The sequence below is a fragment of the Danio aesculapii genome, chromosome 13, assembly GCF_903798145.1.
Source record: "Danio aesculapii chromosome 13, fDanAes4.1, whole genome shotgun sequence".
NCBI classification, from domain to species: Eukaryota; Metazoa; Chordata; class Actinopteri; order Cypriniformes; family Danionidae; genus Danio; species Danio aesculapii.
The window spans coordinates 7295761-7317085 of record NC_079447.1 but is presented as its reverse complement, the minus strand read 5'-3'; the positions used below and the strand labels follow the sequence as shown (position 1 = coordinate 7317085).

The 21325-nt window shown below is 33.0% G+C and overlaps 1 protein-coding gene across 3 annotated transcripts in view; it reads left to right on the top strand.

Annotated features, from left to right (window-relative positions):
• The window catches only part of LOC130239374 (collagen alpha-6(VI) chain), an 81924-nt gene that overhangs the window by 28329 nt on the left and 32270 nt on the right, over positions 1–21325 (top strand). For all 3 annotated transcript variants that reach the window (XM_056470516.1, XM_056470515.1, XM_056470514.1), the window contains exons 13-22: positions 2580–2716; positions 5100–5192; positions 5378–5431; positions 7991–8062; positions 10796–10822; positions 15220–15264; positions 16526–16579; positions 16720–16782; positions 16876–16941; positions 20163–20216. In XM_056470516.1, coding sequence (XP_056326491.1) covers positions 2580–2716; positions 5100–5192; positions 5378–5431; positions 7991–8062; positions 10796–10822; positions 15220–15264; positions 16526–16579; positions 16720–16782; positions 16876–16941; positions 20163–20216 — 665 coding nt within the window. The remainder of the gene's footprint in view (positions 1–2579; positions 2717–5099; positions 5193–5377; positions 5432–7990; positions 8063–10795; positions 10823–15219; positions 15265–16525; positions 16580–16719; positions 16783–16875; positions 16942–20162; positions 20217–21325) is intronic.

The window sequence follows — 21325 nt, the reverse complement described above, 5'->3', positions numbered from 1 at the left end:
AAAATGATGCTAAGAGACAAAAAAGTTAAATGTTGATAGATGTGTGGTGTTAAGGTATAGTTAATAAATATTATAGATGGTATAAATGCATTTAAATGTGTAATTATACAATAATAAATAACCTTACTTTAATTTGTAATTGTACATTTATAATTATGTAATTGTAATATTATAAGTTCATTTATTGTTAACCTATGGATCACACTTTAATGTACAATTCACACTATTAACTAATACTTTTAGCTCAATAAACTACTAATTAGCTGCTTATTAATAGTTATTAGGGTAGTAGTTGGGTTTAGGTATTGGGTAGGATCAGTGAAGTAAAAAAAGATCATACTTTAAGTCCTAATAAACAAAAAATAAGTCAGTATTAAATGGTGGGACTTGTTACTAGCGCTAAAGTGTTACCAATATATTTGTTTAATACTTTAAATATAGGGTTTTGGATGAAGAAGCTGTTCATGACTTTGACTTTTCTACCAGAAATCAGAATCTCTGCTGTTGTGGCCATAAGTTTCTAGTCATTGTATGCTGGAATTACCACTTTCAGAGATAACACCAGGTGAAAATGACACTTAGAAATCTGGAGTTGGTTATTGGTTGTTTTCACATGGCGTCATCGATGGATTTAGGTGGATAAAATTTTGATGGAGGTCAGGAAGTGAATCTTCTACATGGTAATCACTATTAGAACATCAAAATATTTCTGCTTTGTGTTGTTTGTAATTGTTTAAATTGTCCAAAATAAAAAATGTCGAACAGCTTTTATAGACTCCTAAAGGTTTTGGCTCATAAAGGGGGGAAAGTCCAAAAAACTGGCTGACAAACGGTAGAAAAAGGTGGAATAAACATTTTTTCAATACATTCATGTGTGCAAGCTTTTTTTGACCGTGATAATTTTTTTGACAGCACCAATAAAGATTATAAACAAGTGTATAGTAATGTGTTATATAAAAATCAGATACAAACACCACCACACATACAAAATCCAGGAGAATATAAATAGCGTACCCTGCCATGTAATCGCTGCAATGAAATCTCCGTCTTGTTTTGCAATAATCAAAGTCTTTACTGGCATTTCGGCAGAATAAACCATAACGTTGACATCGAGATGCGCAGCAGCAGCGAATGTTTATTGATAGTAAGGTGATTAAGTTCATTCCCCTTACAGAAATAAATAAATAATGTAGAATATGCGACACGCTTTGGAATGCTTACATCTGTTATTTTGTGATGTCTGGAAGATATCCACATGGGGGAAAAACGTTATAGTAATTTATAATAAACAGGTTTTTGAACCACATAGTGTATAACGTGTGCAACTCAGTACAGTACTGAATACTGGAGAATAGTAAACTGATATACTGTAATAAATAACCTTAGTGTAAACTGTGGTGCATTGTAATGGTGTATAATTAAAGCGTAGAAAACTGAAGCCTCTTGAATAATTTGTTTATTACTACAGTACAGTTGTGTCGTACCACAGCTACAGAATAGTGTAGAAAACTGAAGCCTCTTGAATACTTTTATTACTACAGTACAGTTGTGTTGTACCACAGCTGCAGAATAGTGTAGAAAACTGAAGCCTCTTTAATACTTTTATAACTACAGTACAGTTGTGTCGTACCCCTACTGAAAAAAACAGCCTAAACCAGCCTAGGCTGGTTGGCTGGTTTTAGCTGGTCGACCAGCCTGGTTTTAGAAGAGTTTTGGCCATTTCCAGGCTGGTTTCCAGCCATTTCCAGCCTGGTCTTAGCTGGTCAGGCTGGAAAATGACTAGCTAAAACCAGCTTGACCACTTAGCCAGGCTGGGAGCCCAGCCAAAACCAACTATGTCCAGCTTAAACCAGGCTGGTCAAGCTGGTTTTAGCTGGATTTAGCTAGTCATTTTCCAGCCTGACCAGCTAAGACCAGGCTGGAAATGGCTGGAAACCAGCCTGGAAGTGGCCAAAACCCCTCTAAAACCAGGCTGGTCAACCAGCTAAAACCAGCCAATCAGCCTAGGCTGGTTTAAGCTGGATTTTTCAGCAGGGACCACAGCTACAGTATAGTGTAGAAAACTTAAGGCTCTTAAATAATTTGTTTACTACTACAGTTGTGTCATACTACAGCTACAATATAAATACTACGACAGTTCAAGTAATTATTTATAGTATGCTACATTTTTCATGTAACGGAATAGCTTATACAGTATTTACTGCCTTGATAACAGGCAAATATAATTTAGTTCAGTAGAAAACTCAGCCCTCTTCATGATATAATGATCATGCCCAACATATGTGGTCATTTTCTATTTATATTGCCTTTGAAATATGGTATAAATCGCAAAAACACAGACTTTCCTCTGTCTCCTAATAAGTTTATTTACTGCCTGCCCTCCATCTGAATTTTGCGCATCACCAGAACCACGTGATTAAAAACAACCTATCGGTTTTGTTAGATTTTTGGGAAATGTATTATTCTAATAGTAATCTCCTTTTTGGCTGTGGGATGTTTTGTTTTTACTCAGAAGTTCAAGTCTGAATGACCTAAAATGTGATTTAGTCATGTTTGCTTATGTCTGATTTGTAAACCAGGGGTCAGCACTCTCCTCATTGTGTCTTTGGAGGGAATAATGGACGTTCACCAGCTGGAGTTTGGCAGAGGGTTTGGTTACATGGAGCCACTGACCGTCAACATGCTGAATTTAGGCAACGCTCTTATGAAACAGGTTGTAAGTATCAAATTAGTGTTTAAGAGCACTAATAAATCAGCAAAGTAGCTACTATCTGTGCAAGAAATCTTAATGCAGGGTTCATACGGTCATGGAAAACCTGGAAAAGTCATGGAATTTTGACATGGCATTTTCCAGGCCTGGAGAAATTTCGGAAAAACAGAAAAACTATAATAAGGTTGAATATAGGTTATTTACTTCATTTCTGTCCTTGGCCAATCACATACTCTCACATTAGTGTGGTGTAAGCATTATCTTAATCAATTTTACGTAATTATAAACATAAATTGAAACTAAATAGATTGTTGTGTGTTTAACGAGATGCTATAATAAATTTGAACATGCATTGTTTTTCTTTTACCACGCATATGAAGACATTACATGAAACATTAGGTCATGAAAATTTACTTAAGTCTTGAAGAAAAGTCATGGACTTTTAATAGTAAAAATGTGTATGAATTAATGTATATTAATGTATTGCTGAAATTTTTCATTTAGTATATTTTAAATAAAGGCTTCTCATTGCAATTTATTTGAGCTTGTTTAGTTAATAGTGATGACTTGTTGCCGCTTTAAATAAAATTGCTCTCCTGCTGTTTTGAATGCGTAATACTTCGTGGCCGTTGTTTTGGCTGCCAGATTTAGCATTTCACAGAAAATTGTCTGTTTTACAAAAGCCATGGGTAAACCTTGGGTATCTTTGTAACCGCTATAAACCGGACCGAATCAGCATATGAATTTCAGTGCCTAATTTCGGTGCTACTGGTGCTGCAACAATGACGTTAAAAGCATCAAGGTGTACATCAAAGGCACACACAGGTACGCACTGTCACAGCATCTCTTTTGAGAGATACGAACACCGTCTGCGATGTTAGGTGGTTGTTCTTGTTGCTTTAGGGAACGCTCGCATGTAGGCAACGCGCACAGTACGGCTCCCTTCAGATTCATCAATACGCATGATCACATTCATCAAACTTGCTTAAACTAAGCGTTCTTAAGTATGTCTATATTTTATAAACAAGGATTCTGAAACAGCAACGTGAAGGAAATGCTTTACAAACTTTGCATGTAAGGGGGGAAATGCATCAAACCTAATGAAACATTTGAGAGCACAGGGAATCAACTTAAAGACAGAGGACTTTGACAGCTTGCGACATCATCTGGACTGCGTTTTCATGGACGTCAATACTCCAATTTTAATATGATTGAGATAATACTCTGATTAAGAGTCTACCAAGTAAACAGTGATTTTTGATTACCTTAAAGGACCACAGACACCCGCGTCATGAAATGTGGATTTTTTTTTCTTTCCATTCGGCTTGCGGTATCAAATTCCATTAAAACAACTCTCTTCAACGAGTCCTTTCTTCATATTCTCATCCAATACCTCAGTTTGTCACAGGGGGCATGAATAACATGTTGCTGAATAAAAGTGAAACTGGCGAACTGCACTTAAAGTCGAAACATAAAAAATTAAACACCCGAAATTGCATGAAACTGTGGAGGAAATCTAGATAGCAGTAACGCAATGACGTTAATCTATGTACTACAACATGTAAAACAAGAATTTGACTTTTAAAAATTAAACTCATGTGAACACCTTAATCATATTATAGTCTTATTCAGATTAAGGCAAATCATTAAATTGCTGATGTCCATGTAAACGTTGTCACAAGCCCCAACCCTACAAAAAAGGAGTAATGTAATGTTAATAGCATAATGCAAATCCTAAATTTATGCTAACAAACACAAATGATCCAAAGAAATATATTAATGCAATTTAAATATATAAAATATGAATTGATACTTTTAGGTCATCTACCATAATTTTGTGGCTCAAAAGTATCAGTTCAGGCGCTGTTTTGGCACTGGTTCCGTTTTAAAAGTATCAATTTATCACCGGTATAAAAATAAGCCCAAATGATACCCAACCCTTGTAATCAGGTAAATTGGTTAGATGATGATGTGATTTGAAACAGGCGATTGTAATTAGGATCTGGTACAAAAGCAGCATCCAAGAAAGGTCTAGTCCTTCAGGAGCAAAGCTGGGCCGAGGATTACCAGTTTGCCTACAAATACGTGAGAAAATGATTGAAATGTTTAAAAACAATGTTCCTCAAAGTGATATAGGAAGACATTGTGATATTTCACAGTGCATAACATAATTAAAAGATTAAGGAATCTGGAGGAATTTCGGTGTGTAAATGTTTCATTAGATTTCAGTTTGTCATGCCAACTGTCTTAATTTAGCAAGCTTCTAAAGATTCATTTTTATGTAAATACTCTTCATAAATACTCTTCATTTTAAATGAATGCATAGCCTGGAAGTTCAGCAGCAAAAGATGAATAGTTTCACTTGTTGTCTGTATTTCTCTCCACTCAGGAATCAGTGGCGCTGAAGAAGTGTTGCGAAGTGCCTTGCGAATGCTCTGGAGCACCTGGAACACGAGGACCCCCTGGACGCCCGGGTCAAAAGGTCAGAGCAATGTAATACTTGACATAATATTGTGGATTTTCATTATTTCTGTTGCCTGGTTGATCTTGGATGAATATTGTTTTGTCACTGAACTTGTCAATTTATATCTTTATGTGAAGGATTAAAACAGTCAATCTTAGAAGATGGCATTTGCGTCATGAGCTCACTAGCTTTTCTGTGTTTAGGGCTCTCCTGGTCAAAAAGGTCATCCTGGATATCCTGGAGATGAAGGAAGTATGGTGAGTAAAACTAATTACCGATGCTCAGCATAATTGAGTACACTACATTTTGAAAATGAATATTTTTATCAATTTCTCAGTGAAGGCAATGGAGTGAAGGCATTCTATAGGCAATGTATTTTGGTGCATTTGAACAAAACAGATTAATTAAACTGATATTTTTATCAAAATAATATTTTAGTCACCAAACATATTTAGAAATTGAAAGGTAAAACAATTAAATACAAGCTAAATATTGCAAAAATTACAACCTACAAAATTTCAACAAATTTTTACAATTTTTTTCTGCTTCTCTTGATTTTTCCCTCTTTTTAAAATTTGTATTTAATTTTTTTTATAACATATAAATTTGGCTGTACTAGTTTTTGGACCGTTATTGTAAGTTATTTTGTTAGATAAGCTCCAGATTTGGCTTCAGTACTGACTGATCTAATGTAAATGCACAAATGTAATATTGTATAGCTTCCTTTTAAAATATGTGTAGGGTGTACTTGTATATACTGAGCATTGTATATACATCACCATGCTTTTTACCAAATGTTTGATTACATTAAAATTGTTGACATTGTATTTGTCCTACTGAAACGTCATAGATAAAAGACCCCAAAAAAATGTTCAAAAATGAATATGTACTTACTATTTATTTACCCTCAAGATGTTTTAAATTTTTATTTTATTGTTGAATGCAAAAGAAGATACTTTGAAGAACATCAGAATGCAAAGTAACTGTCAGAGTAAATTGCTACTGGTTTTTAACTTCACTAAGTTCTGTTCAACAAAAGAAAGAAACAATGGTTTGTAAACATTGGAGGCTCATTAAATCATCGTCGAATTCTCATTTTTGTTGAACTGTACTTTTAAATATGCAGTAATTTAAAGGTTTTTAGGAATAAAATGGTATATACATTTAGAAGATTGAAATTTGAATAAACCAATCTTCGTTTATTTAAATCTACAAGCGCAATTTAAAGGGCCATGAAACCCCCCTCTTTTGCTTCAAGTGTACCTCAGAATTTTTTCAAAAAATGCTCCGAGATGGGTGTGGAGCGCTGGGACCAGAGGGAGGAGTGGGCGTGGCCAGCAGAGCAGGGGAGAAAGAGGGGAGCGAACAAAATGAGACACAAACCATGAGGAGACCCATGATTTTATAGTTTACAAAGTTAAAATGCAAAGAAATAAACAGTAATTTACTGCCCTCCTACATTTGTTATTCGTAATTTTATACACACATAACCACAATTTATGCCATTATAAAGATAATCATGTTTATATTAACAATATAAATGAGGAGGACTTCTCTGCTCCTCAAACCCAGCAGCTAAGATATAGGCGATTGTGTCTGAATGGTATCGAACTCAACTGATAAAAGACAAAGTTCGCCATTCTCCAATTCTCGTACAGCTCTCAGACAAAAATGCTTGCTGCAAACCATCAGCTTTGCTGTATCGGCCCTGACAGTATCAAGGGGCAAAAAAATTCAACTTGACCCTGTGGATCAAGGAAACAAACACATACGACCCATGCCGTGCAGACGCAGGCTGACCTAGTCATTGGGTCACAGTTTGGCACATCTTCCTGCCTTCGGAAAGCACATGCTGTCTTGAATAATTAAGAAGCATCTTCTCATAGGATAAGAAAACTCAGCTATGAATAATAATGAGAAATCGTCGCGTCATCATTCCACTAGCAGATTCGCGCTCTGTCACTGATTTTCATCCCGCCCCAAATATTATTTTAAACCCGGAAGATGAAATTAGCTGACAAAAGCTCAAAATTATCCAGTTTTCCCCACAATTAAAGCTGACCGGTGCAAACGTTGTCTTAACTGATGCTCAACACACACACCGGTTAAATTTTTAAAAAAGTACTTCAGGGTGTCCTGAACCTTTAATGAAGGGCAATAAAATAAATACTTAAGTCCATGTATGTTGTATGTTTTCTTTTTAGTTTGAGAGCTCAAACTTAGCCAGTTCATGAATAAGCACTATTGTTGTACATCTGTACTCCTACGTTTGTATTCTCCTCAGTGATCTCCTTCGGTCGTCAGCACAGTTTCTGTTAAACATTCCAAAATCCTGCATAAAAACAATGGGAGACCGATATTTCTTAGTATATGCTCCTACATTAACTAATTTTAAAGCATCAGCCAAAACGTACCTTTTCCCATTGGCTTACTCTTAATTCTATAGGTCTTATTTTTTGGATAGGTCTTAAATATTTTTGTTATTTTAGCTCATTGGATAAAACTCTTTTATTTTCCCAATTATTTCTGTAATTGACTTCTCTGTGAAGCACATTGGTCAATGTTCATGTTTTTTTTTAAGTTGCTATACAAATAATTTTTTTTACTGCATATCTTGCCTGTCCAGTTCTCCAACTTTGGCATTAGTAATTCAGAGGCTGATGTCATACAGTAGTTTAAACCATTTTGTGTTTCAAAGGTCTAAGAGCTTGTCTGGATCAATCTCACTGATGATATATCACACAGAAAATGCATGTTTACACAAAGAGGATGGACACTGTGTATGTCGTGGATAAATAATGCCTCTCTCATCTCAGGGAGAACGAGGACCACCGGGGTTGAATGGAACTCGGGGGCATAACGGCTGTCCTGGAAATCGAGGAATCAAGGTAATGCAATGAGCAAGAATGAGTAGAGGTGCATCTCTTGATGGTGTTTGTATAACCGCAATGTTCTACTTGGAATTTAGAATTCCATTTGGTACAGTATGGCTGCATCTGAGATCATAGACTCGTGACTGTTGTTTTTTGGCAATGTGTGTTTTAATTTAAGTTGTTCAACGCTGATCTTCAGTAAATAATCATAGATAGTGGATAGTGTGTGTTTCCTTCAATTATTTTAAAATCAAGTAATGCACCCTTCGTTCAAAAATCTCTCACTTGTAATATGTGAGAATTTACTGTACAAAACCAGTCAGTGAATTATGAAGGGGAAAAAATAAATAATCGTTCATTAATCGTAATTAAAATGGTCAATTAATCGAGGTTTTGACTTTAGGGCAAATCACCCAGCCATCGTTCATAGTTGTGTTGTCACGATACTGGAATTCAGTACTGTTCGGTATTGAAGTTTTAAAAACGTTCATTTCCTGCTAACATTTGAGCGCTGTGGAGCGCATTCTTAAACACCACTGATTTGCATTATGTTCACATGCTCAACAGAAATGACTGAGATTTGGCTGTGAAGATCATCAGTTCACTGAACTCACAGCTGTTTACTAAATGAAACCAAAGATACATGGACACTGGAGCGTTTTATAGCCACCAAGATCAGCAGATCTGTTTATGAGCTGACATAAGAGCAATAAACCCTTTTCACATTTCCAGGTTTCTCAGTAGCGGAAGTCATCATAGTTGAGAAAATTTAGAGCGCAGTGAATGGGAGAATATTGACTCTTATTTGCTCAAATAATAAAATAACAAGTCCATGATGATGTTATAAAGACTTTCAGAAAAAGGAAAAAATTTGTGTGACACTGATGACGACAGCCAGAGGAGAGAATAACATCAAATTTACTGTCCTGTCCTCATAGACGCTGCATTAGAAACCCCTTGCACAAGCGGTAATTAGTTTTTTGTAATTTGAAGCCAAAGATGATATAATACATACACAAATATAAATGTTTAAACGTTTTTCATCAAATAAAAATATTAAAAACTTTAAAGGTTTTAAGATGTTGATGACCGTTAAACGTGCCATAACAGGCTTGTAAAAAAGGGTTCATCCGCATATGAATCGACTGATCTTCATGGCTTTAAAACGCTCCAGTGTCCATGTATCTGTATTTACACACAGTAAACAGCGGTGAGTTCTATGAAATGATGATCTTCACATCCAATCTCAGTCATTTCTGTTGAGCACATGAACACTATGGTAAATCAGCGGTGTTTAAGAAGGTGTTCAACAGCGCTAAAATGTTAGCATGAAATGGATGCTTAGTACAGATTGGTATCGTAAACCAGTATCATGGACACTAGTTCATGGATTAGCTAAAGTATTCAAAATGTATAATTATGCTAGTAAGAAGCAGAGTATGACAGTTTCACTAGTTAAAATTGCTATTTTTTTTTTGGATTCGAAGATTCTTCAAAGCATTTGGGATAATATAATTACGTAAGTCAGCAAATTATATAACTGTTCTATTGGTTTTTGGGTATGTTCAAGAAAACGTCTTAAATAATGTGCTAAATGCTCTGCTTTGTTCAATGTGTGATGTAATTTCAACTGAAACAGGAATAAAGAGTGGGGCATTCCAGTAGCTCATCATCTTAAAAAAAACAGCCCGTAGCATTTTGTTTGCATCACAGTTTTGCTCGGTGTAACCATTCATCTGCTTTAAACGGGACCTATTATCTGGTAATCACTGTTATAAGGGGATTAAACACAGTTGTGTGTCAACGGTGTGTGAATATAGCCAGGCTCTGATGGTAAAAAATTAACTCTATTTGTTATAATTACACTTGTTTAACAGTCTGCAGAAACACTTTGATTGAAATTCTCCCTTTGTACGCATCATCAGAGGAGGAAAGCACCTCCCACTAGTGACTCCCTCATTAGCATAACATCTCTGAGTAAGAAGCAGCCATCCGACGTTTAAGCTTTCACGCCGTTCCTGGCAAAGATAATGTCAACAACTAAGAGGCATTATAATTGTCGAGTTTAAGAATGTACAAATGAACACTGTAAACACAATAGACTTCCTCTTTCTGATAACTTTTTTTTCGCAGAGATAATATTAGTCCTGTTTTGAATCTGCCACTATGCTGACACATGGTCATTTGTAGCTCCACCCTCTTTTGAAAAGGGCACAATCACATTTGAATTTAAAGCGACAGTCACCAAAATGGCACAATTTGAATCAAAGCTTAAAGAGTTATAAAGCATTATATGTGGGGTATTTTGAGCTGAAATTTAACATACTAGGTGCATCAGAGATATATTGTACATCTTGTAAAAATGGGCATAATAGGTCTCATTTAAAGTGCAGCTTTCAGTGTAGAATTCAAATGTGTTTAATATGTTTTGTCTGCAGTGACACTATGATCAGTTCTATGTGTTTGATTGGTCAGAAAATCAATCATTTTGAGATCATTTTGAATGCTTAAATGTCTCAAATGTGAATTTTATGTAAGTTTTGGAACACACTAGCTTATGGATTAACCTCTTGACTAACACACTGATACTATCACCTAAAATACTAGAGCAATGGGAAGCTAACAACAATGTCACCATGATTTTTTTTTTTTTATTCATTTTGTGCAAACATTCATGATGAGACTGTTTAACTAAACCTTTTACAGCCATGTTTATTAAAATAAATGTTTTAAAACTCTATTTCATAGGGCAATCGAGGCTACACTGGAAACAAAGTGAGTAACAATAGTTATTAATCTATCTACTGGCCGTTAGTTGTATTATTCCTGTGAATTTGTTGTTATTTTTCAGATATTTCCCAGGTGATGTTTAACAGAGCAAGAAATTTCCACAGCATTTCCTATTATATTTTTCCTCTCAGGAAAGTCTTTATCTTAGATTGTCTGTAATAAAAGTTTTTAAATAAAGAAAATACTCATCAAATGTAATACATTTAATAAAAGCATATGCTGGATAAGTTGGCGGTTCATTCTGCTGTGGCGACCCCTGATTAATAAAGGGACATGAACGAATGAAGTATTTTTTCCGGCTACAGAATAAACCACCATTGTCCAATGACTTGCCTAATTACCCTAACCTGCCTAGTTAACCTAATTAACCTAGTTAAAACCTTTATATTGCACGTAACACTGAATACTAGTATCTTGCAAAATAAGTAGTAAAATATGGTAACACTTTAATAACTACACACTATGGATCATTTATTAAGCATTAGCAAATAGTGAATTCGTTATCTGTTAGGCATTAACTCTACATTAGTAGACATTAGTAAGCAGTTTATAGATGCAGGTACAAATGCTTTATTCTTTACCTACAAGCACATTTATAATTTGCTTAATTGTTTTCATACTTTGTTAATGATTCATTTTTCATTACTAAATTAATTATTGCATTATTTACAAACCAGTTATTTAACCTCCTAAACTCTGGGACCCGGTACCAGGTCTGTGACGTCATTTACTTCCACATTCTTTAAATTTTAAAGGTCTGCACTGGCCCAATACCCCCCATAAGTGGTTCCGTTCTCTTATCAGTTGGAATAGAATAACATTTGCATAGATTATGTTAGATTTTGCATAGATTTTTCCTATGATTAATGACATGGGCAGGAACCACCAAAATTAATTACAGCAACCTAGACCACGCAGAACCTAAAAGGTACACTTTCAAATTTGAGAAAAAAAAGGGTTTCTTATTTGGAGGGGTTTATTATATAATTATAATTATAGTTTATTATAATTATTAATTATTATATATAATTATTTTAATCACTTTCAACAATGTTTTTTAACAATTCAAAGAGTTTTCTTTAAAATGAGACCAAACTTTTGCATTTACACCTCTGCATGTGGATTTGGGAAGCTTTTTTAATTTGAAACCCTAAAATAGCACTTGTCCTTAGGGGGTTAAGCATAGTTGGTGTTTTTTTTTTTTGATTATTCAGAATGTGTAAGTAAATTATCAATAAACATTTGAATTTATATTTCTGATTATTCAGGCATATGCCAATAGTTACTTTGTACGGTCTGTTAGTATGCTTTTATCAACTCAACTTCATCCAGTTTTGTGATCTAATCTAAATTGTCATTTGTTTGTGATTTATAAAGCATAATTAGTCCTCACTTTGTCACAAAAGTGGATGAAATTGTGTTAATAAAGTATTTATTAACATACATAGTAACCATTACTATATGCCTGAATAAGATATATAAACGTTGATTTAAATAGTCTATTAATTGTTTACTAACTCATTCTGAAGGATTTTAAAAGCCACAGACTACTCTTAAATACAAATGGTTTGTAAATAAGACAATACTGAATTTAGTAATAAACAATTAATAAGTAATAAAGTATGAAAACACAATTATTGAGCACATTGTAAATTAGCTTATGTCAATAATACTGCATTTGTAGCTGTATTTATAAACTACTAACGTCTATTAATGTCAAGTTAATGCTTAACAGATTTGGTAATGCTTAATAGAAGATTCATAGTGTTTAATAATAAAGTGTTACCGAAAATACTCAAAATTAAATCAAATTAAATACATTTAATACGCTTTTATTTTTTCTGATTGGATACAAAACAAACCCACCATTGTCTAATGACTTACCTAATTACCCTAACTTGCCTAGTTAACCTAATTAACCTAGAAAAAATCTTTAAATTGCGCTTTACACTGAATAGTAGTATCTAGCAAAATAAGTAGTAAATATGGTAACACTTTAATAACTACACACTATGAACCATTTATTAAGCATTAGCAAATAGTTAATTCGTTATCTGTTAAGCATTAACATTAATATATGTTAATAAGAAGTTTATAAATAGAGCTACAAATGCTCTATTCTTTATTTACAAGCACATACAGTATGTAGTGTGCTTAATAATTGTGTTTTCATGCTTTGTTAATGATTCATTTTTATTACTAAATTAAGTATTGCTTTATTTACAAACCAGATATTTCAGCATAGTTGGTGTTTTTTTAAAGATCATTCAGAATGTGCAAGTAAATGATCAATAAATATTTAAATTTACATTTAATAATTACATTTAAATAATTAAAAATTTAATAATTTAAGTTAAACAATTCTTATTATTCAGTCATATAGTAATAGTTAATTTAAATGTTAGTAAATTATTTATTAACTCAACTTCATCCAGTTTTGTGACCTAATCTAAAATGAGCACTATTTATGCATTATAAATCCCTTATAAAAGACAGTTAAAGGCTCAGTTATATTCTAAACAGGAAACTTTATTCATTTTAAGATACACAAATGAAACTGTATCAAATAAACTAAACCTGCAACCTTATCTAAATTAAAATTACTGTACAGTTTAAACATCGCTAAATAACATTGAAATGTTGCATGATATTATTATATTTGTTGTTGTTTTTTACCCAATTTTGTTATATTTTGACACTCCTGTTATTTAGCAATGTTTAAACTTTACAGTTATTTTATTGTTTAGATAAGATTGCAAACAGTTATTGTATATTTGATACCAAGCCTTTAATTGTCATTTATAAGGGATTTACAAAGCATATTTACTCATCACTTTACATTTGGTCACAGAACTGCATAAGTTGAGTTATTAAAGCATTTATTAACACACCATTACTATATGCCTGAATAATAAGATATATAAATGTTAATTTCAATAGTTTATTAATCATTTTCTAACTCATTCTGAATTATTTTAGAGACCACCAACTATTAAACACTAATGGTTTGTAAATAATGCCGTATTTAATTTAGTAATTAAAAGTCAATCACAAAATTATGAAAGAACAATTATTAGTTATTAAGAATAAAGCATTTGTAGCTGCAGTTATAAACCGCTTACTAACATCTATTAATGTAGAGTTAATGCTTTACAAATAATGATAATCACTAGATGCTAATGCTTAATAAATGATTCATAGTGTTCAGTTATTATATCGTAAAATATTATTTACTTTCATCACGGCAAAGACAAAAGAAATTAGATATTAAATTAGTTATTGAAGCTATTATGTTAAATATGTTCTTGTAAATAAACTAAAAGGTCATACAGCATGGGAGATATTTAAAAAAAATAAACATTTTGTCTTAATTTTATCTATCTATCTATCTATCTATCTATCTATCTATCTATCTATCTATCTATCTATCTATCTATCTATCTATCTATCTATCTATCTATCTATCTATCTATCTATCTATCTATCTATCTATCTATCTATCTATCTATCTATCTATCTATCTATCTATCTATCTATCTATCTATCTATCTATCTATCTCTCTATCTATCTATCTATCTCTCTATCTATCTATCTATCTCTCTATCTATCTATCTATCTATCTATCTCTCTATCTATCTCTCTATCTATCTCTCTATCTCTCTATCTCTCTATCTATCTCTCTATCTATCTCTCTCTATATATATATATAAAATTGGTAACACTTTAATTTAGGTCACAATTCACGGCACGACCAGCTTAGTAAACTCAGTAGTCTAAGTAAAAAAGTATTAATTAGCTGTTTATTAATAGTTGATAAGGTGGAAGTTGGTTTTAGGTTTTGGGTAGGATTGTGGATGCAGAATAAGATCATACTTTACAACTAATATTGAACATTTAATATCTAATTTAATAATAGGCAAGTAATAAGCCAGTAGTCAATAGCATGAATTGTGACCTAAACTAAAGTGTTTCCATAAAATTTGAATATTTCATAGGACTAGCTGGGGAAAGTTATTATTAACAAGTACTTTTGCTTGAGTTCAGGTAAAAAGTATACATGAAAAGTAAAATCGTGAGATATTATGAGTGTTTTCATGGAATCTTTTTTTGCAGTGGCTGGTTGTTTTATATAAGCGAAGTGCGTGAGAAAAAATGTGCTTTGCTTTCAAGTACTTGCATATTTTTACAGAAAAACAAGTCAAGAATCTCATTACTAATAAGGATTTTCTTTAACTTTTCAAGAGTCAGCTCTTGGTCTGCATTTTCAAGCTGCATATGTTATTTATTAGGCCATAAACAAGTTGTGTTTGTGTATCAGTGTTTGATTACTTCCCTAAACATGACTGTAAGTGTTTGTGACTTTTTGACCTCTGTCTGAAAGGGTGAAGATGGCGAGGATGGGCTAGATGGAGTGGACGGAGAACAGGTCACACATTTCCCTCTGCTTCTTTCACACACTCTTAAATCACAGAATGTACTGTTTGAGTTTGTTCAAAATGCACAGTAAGGTCTATCCACGTGGGAGTCTAAATTACACGTAGCAGTTAGAAAATACTGTGTCATTACATTTACAGAAAAATACGTAACAAATTCCATTCTTAGGGTTAAACCCCTACATTCAAGATCAAGTAAACAGCACACAAATGAAATAATAATAAAAAAAGAATAACACAGTCACAACATAAAAATGAAGACCCAATGAAATATGTAATACACCAAAATAGATATGGAATTTCTAGATGGATATTTTTGTTAAACGTTGCATCAGTGCCTTTAATTTAGTCTTATTTTCTGTGCATGAAAATAAACACAGAAACAATGGCATTTTGGTTATGGACGCTTGATTTTTATTATGATATTTCTTCAATGAATTTAAGTTTATATACATTAGCATAGCAAATTATGCACTGACTGTAACATAACTTAGCACATGGCTGATTAGGATTAACTTTGTATTGGAAAAATGCCTCAGCCAAAGTCTGTCATTATAGTGGCTCATTATTTTTATTATTATTATTATTTCTATTATTATTATTATTATTATTAATATCATTATTACCACCTCTATTTCAGTTTTGTGCATAAATTAAATTCATATGTTTGGATGGAAACATAGCTAGTGGGACCTTTATAAGATCACATAAGTAAGACTTCTAAATAAACGTTTACAAATCTCAATAAATTAAACCCACTGGAAGTGCTTAATGACTAATGAAATAATTTCCACAGATTTTTACCCCATCATTGAGTCCATTAATTTATTTGTGTAAATGTCTGTAAATGTATATTTATTCAGTTTGTAAATTAATTTCACTTATATTACTGACTAATATGAAAGTGTTCATTTGATTTATTCACAATACAGTTTGTCATGTCATATTTTCTGTCTTTTAGTAGAGCTATTATATGGTCGACTTGCTTTGTTTACCAAATAAGTGGATCTAGATGGATTGGCATTGTAAACATTCAATAAAAGTTAAAAAGGTTTTATTTTTTTATTATATATATTACATTTTTAGTTACGATACAACCACAATAATTCTGCATAAATCCGCAGATTATTTTAAAAATTCTGCACTGAAATGGCAAAAAATGTCCGCAGATTCTGTCTGGCCCGCCTTATGACCAATGCATTGAGTTCTTAATAAGTCATTAATTCACTGTACTTTTATTTATGTTGTGTGTAGGGTGATGTTGGCGTAGACGGCTTTTCAGGAGAGAAAGGAGGCCTAGGCAGAGCTGTAACTACATCACACACACACACACGCTGTCTGTTTTATTTCATTACAGCTGTCTGTTAATATAAGCAGGAAGAAAATTGAATAAATGAAACCCTGCGGCGTCATTTATCTCGTCTCATTTGTGTTTTTTTTTTTTTCAGGGTGTGAAGGGTTACAAAGGGAGTCCTGGACCTAAGGGACAGCACGGTGTGAGGGGAGATCCTGTAAGTCTTCCCTTGTGTTTATAGTGGTTGATCTCAACACTAACATCTATCTGACATGATTTGTCTGTATATGATGCTGTGTTTACATTGCAGGGCGTACCAGGAATAGACAACATCATTCCAGGGCCAAAAGGTGAATTGGGAGACGCTGGACTCCCGGTGAGGCTTCTTTCCCCCCTCTTTTTATCTGGAAAATGTTAACTTGATTTGTTTATGTGAGAGTGACAGAATGTTTCTGTTTCAGTAGCGATCTGCTCTAAGTCCGATGTTGGATAATTGCTTTGTCTTGTAAACACATTACTGTAAAGTAGGTTCATGAAGATTTGTGTTTTTATAGGGGATTCAAACGTGTGTAATTATAAATGTTTAATGTTCTTTTAATAGCACTGATACATTTGTTAAATTGATTGGTGGGGAACTTTATTAATCCCCATGGGGGAATTCATTCTTGTGTGTGTGCTGCTTCACAGATTTATATCACTATTAACACACTTAACACAATAATACCACTATATAATACAAATAATACACAACACACACAAAAATAATAGTAAAATAATAAATAAATTTTAAAAAGCTAATAAAAAAAAATACATAAATAAAATAAATTACCAAAGTATATTATTTATTAAATTATGAAATAAAAAATATAATTATAGTGTGCATTCTATGTATATTTTTGTGTGTAAATTAAATATAAATATACATGTAAATATATTTATTTTGTACTTTTAGTATTTTATGTACCATATGTGTATTTATACATGCATACATGCACTCACTGGCCACTTTATTAGGTACAACTTACTAGTACTGATTTGGACCCCCTTTTGCCTTAGGACTGTTTCCTGTTCTGTGGTCTTCTGGTGCTGTAGCTTATATTTGAGTTACTGTTTACTGAGTTACTGGCCTTTCTATTATCTGGAACCAGTCTGGCCATTCTCCTCTGACCTCTGGCATCAACAAGGCATTTGCGCCCACAGCCACGTTCAAAGTCACTTAAATCGCGTTTCTTCCCCATTCTGATGCTCGGTTTGAACTGCAGCAGATCGTCTTGACCATGTCTACATGCCTAAATGCTTTGAGTGGCTGCCATGTGATTGGCTGATTAGATACTTGCATTAACGAGCAGTTTGACAGGTGTACATAAAGGTGTAAATAAAATGTATTAATAAAAATATTAATTAAAAATATTAATATAAATTATTATAAATGGTTTATTAAATTATGAAATAAAAATTATTAAAGTAGTTGTCAAACGATGAATCTCATCCAAAATAAGTTAATATTTACAAAATATATTTGTGCATACTATGTATATTTATAAACTATATATAAATATATATAGTCATGTAAATATATTATTTTTGTATATTTTTTGTATTTTATGTACAATATGTATGTGTATTTATACATGCATACATAAATATGCACAGTACAAATGTATATATTATCTAAATACTTTATACGGTAACACTTTATTTTGATGGTCCATTTGAGGATTAGTAGACTGTCTGCTTAATATCTGTTGATACTGCTCCTTCAACAGACATTTAACTGACTATAAGAAACTTTGCAAGTACATGTCAACTTACACTAACCCTAACCCCAACGTAACAGTCTACTTATAATCTAATGAGAATTAGTTGGCATGTAGATGCAATGTGACTTAAATTCAACAAACGAACCATCAAAATAAAGTGACCTTTTATACATTATAAAACCATTTTCTTGGATGTGACAAATTGTTTTGTGAGCACTAAATTAAAGTAAATAAATAATAATAAATAAACTAATAGTCATAAAAATGACAATCAATCAATTATATATAATGCGTAACAATATTACTTTAGGCACAAAAGTACACTCATGACATTGACACTTTCCTGCACAGTAGTAAATGTTTTTTTATCTTGGCTGATTACATTCTATTGCAGTGGTTCTCAAACTTTTTTCATCAAGTACCACCTCAGAAAAAAAATGGTCTCTCCAAGTACCACCATAATGACAAGGCAGAATAATTACTATTATTAAGAATATTTATTATTGTCAGCCACTTTAAACATTATAAATAGTTTGAACACAAACACTGTGACTTTTTTATTTTGTTTTGTTTTTACATATAAGCATGGTACAGTTTAAAATGTGCTTTTAAAAGTTAATTAAAACTCGTAGGCTACTGTTCTTGAAGTAAACAGAAAACTGCTCTGCTTAAATGTAAAGTATTAAAAAAGAGTAACCTATAAATCAAAACCTGGAAATGTTGCTTGGACCTCATAAATATAGGTTATATGCCATCATATTCCTATATAAACCATTTATGATACATTTTGAAGTATGTTGCATGTACACATGACATATTTGTATATCTTTGAAATCTAAACATTAACTTTGCATTTGAAAATAAATGATTTGGAATTGCATATATAAATTAGAAATTAGATCTGCTAACTGCACGTCCTTTACTGTATATGTGTCAGAAAAGTGAGTGATTACATGCATAAATACACTGCTTGACCAGCTCATACGTGATTTATCCATTCATACCTGTGGAATTTTTGTGATTTTTGATCTCATCTTAAGTGGAGTTTGTGTTAACCGCACACAGAGACTAACTTAAATTAGGCTATATTCTAGCGCCAAGCTTCAAGCAAGGCAAAGTTGCTTGAGTCTATGTTCTGTGTCCCGCGACATTTGAATCACATCCAGATATATTAGCCTAAATCTGAGCTAACAAATTAATTGAAAGCCACGCTGCTTTACAAAACAGATAACTTTTATATATCGAAAACACACATTATATTACACAACTACGAACACACATTTAACACATTTGTTATAATTATTTTACTAATGATGCAGCATAGGGAGATTTCTGAGTTTGCAGTAACTGAAATGCCAACACAACAGCACTGGTCTGCAAAAGCGCTTCTCTGGTGTGTCTCTGCTCCGAAATTGCTGCATGCCTCTTTCTCTGGCTCTGCACCAAAGCGGGTTGATTTTTAGCATCTGATAATGCAATGAACTAAAGTAAACATTCTAAGCGCAGGGTGTGATCCTACGCTTCAGGGAACAGCCGGTGCTGATTACATCAGTGTAATTGTTTATGTCAAAGGGTTAAAAGTGTGTTATTATTATTTTTCTTTCATTATTCAGTATTTCTCCATGTACCACTAAAAGGAAATACCACCGTTTGAGAACCACTGTTCGTTCTATTGCATTCTCACTTTGTTTTGATAAAAATAAAATTTGGTCAAAAGGAATCTGATGACTTAAGTATCAGTAGCACATCGGATTTAGAAACACTTCTTAAATTTTTTTTATTTACTGCATCCTGTGACTGATATCAGTAAAATTGTGTTACCATGTTCTGTTCTCAGGGTGACCAGGGGCCTTTAGGACTCCCAGGCAGAAATGGAGAGAACGGTGGACTTGTGAGTATTACCTACTCTATACTTGTACCCTGTGACTAGCTCCTGTACTATTAAGTGTCACTCTATCTTGAGAGAGTTTAATACTAATGCTAACACATTTGTACACATTCATTCAGTTATTTATACATCACGTTTTAATACAACACAGTACAAAAATCAACACTAGTTTAAAAACACAAGCACAGTGTAACACATAAACAATGCAATAAAGTCAGTGCAGCATTCTGAACTTTAAGCGACTTTAAGCGATTCGTAAAAATATCTAAAATTGTGGCTGATTTGAGGAGTTATTTCCAGCAGTTTTGAGTGACAATTGCAAAAATAGTTTATACCTAGTCTTCTGTACAGTCAAAATAATCAGTTATAAATTGCACAGTAAGGTTATACAAGTCATGCTTTCAAATAATCAAAAATAGCTGTAAAGACATTTATACTAGGGATGCTCCGATCAGGATTTTTGCAGCTGATCCCGAGTACCGATTCTTTATCATGGTGATTAGCCAATACAGAGTACCGATTCTAATGCTTCAAGCTTTACAGTATAATGCATAAAGCGCATTTTCCCTCTAAGTATGATACCTAAGTGGAGATCTCGCCTTACCTAAGAGATTAAATTAAGGACGCTGCATATAATACCTTAAACGCATCTGTTTTAACCATTTAGTGTGGACATTTCATGGCCAGAAGCAGCTTTACAGGAGGTAATATAACACAGATATAAAAATTGGTAAGAAAAATTAAGAAAATAGATTCTGTGTCATGGTTTTCAAATGATTAGGCAATAGCACAGCTTTCTTACAGAAATTTGAAGAGAAACTTTTCTAATGTGTATGTATATGGAGTGGCCTAGTCAAAGTCCTGACCTGAATCTAATTGAGATGCTGTGGCATGACCTTAAAGAGGCGGGTCATGCTCAGAAACCCTACAATCTAGCTCAATTACTACAATTCTATTTGGTTAAGCAAGTTTCAAGTTATTGAAAATACTTGATTGCAGTTGTTGGTACGAAAAAAACCCTAAAAACTATTAGGTTTAGGGGTACATACTTTTTCACGCAGGCCTATGAAGCATTTTTTCCCCTTAATAATAAAACCATAATTTAAAAACTG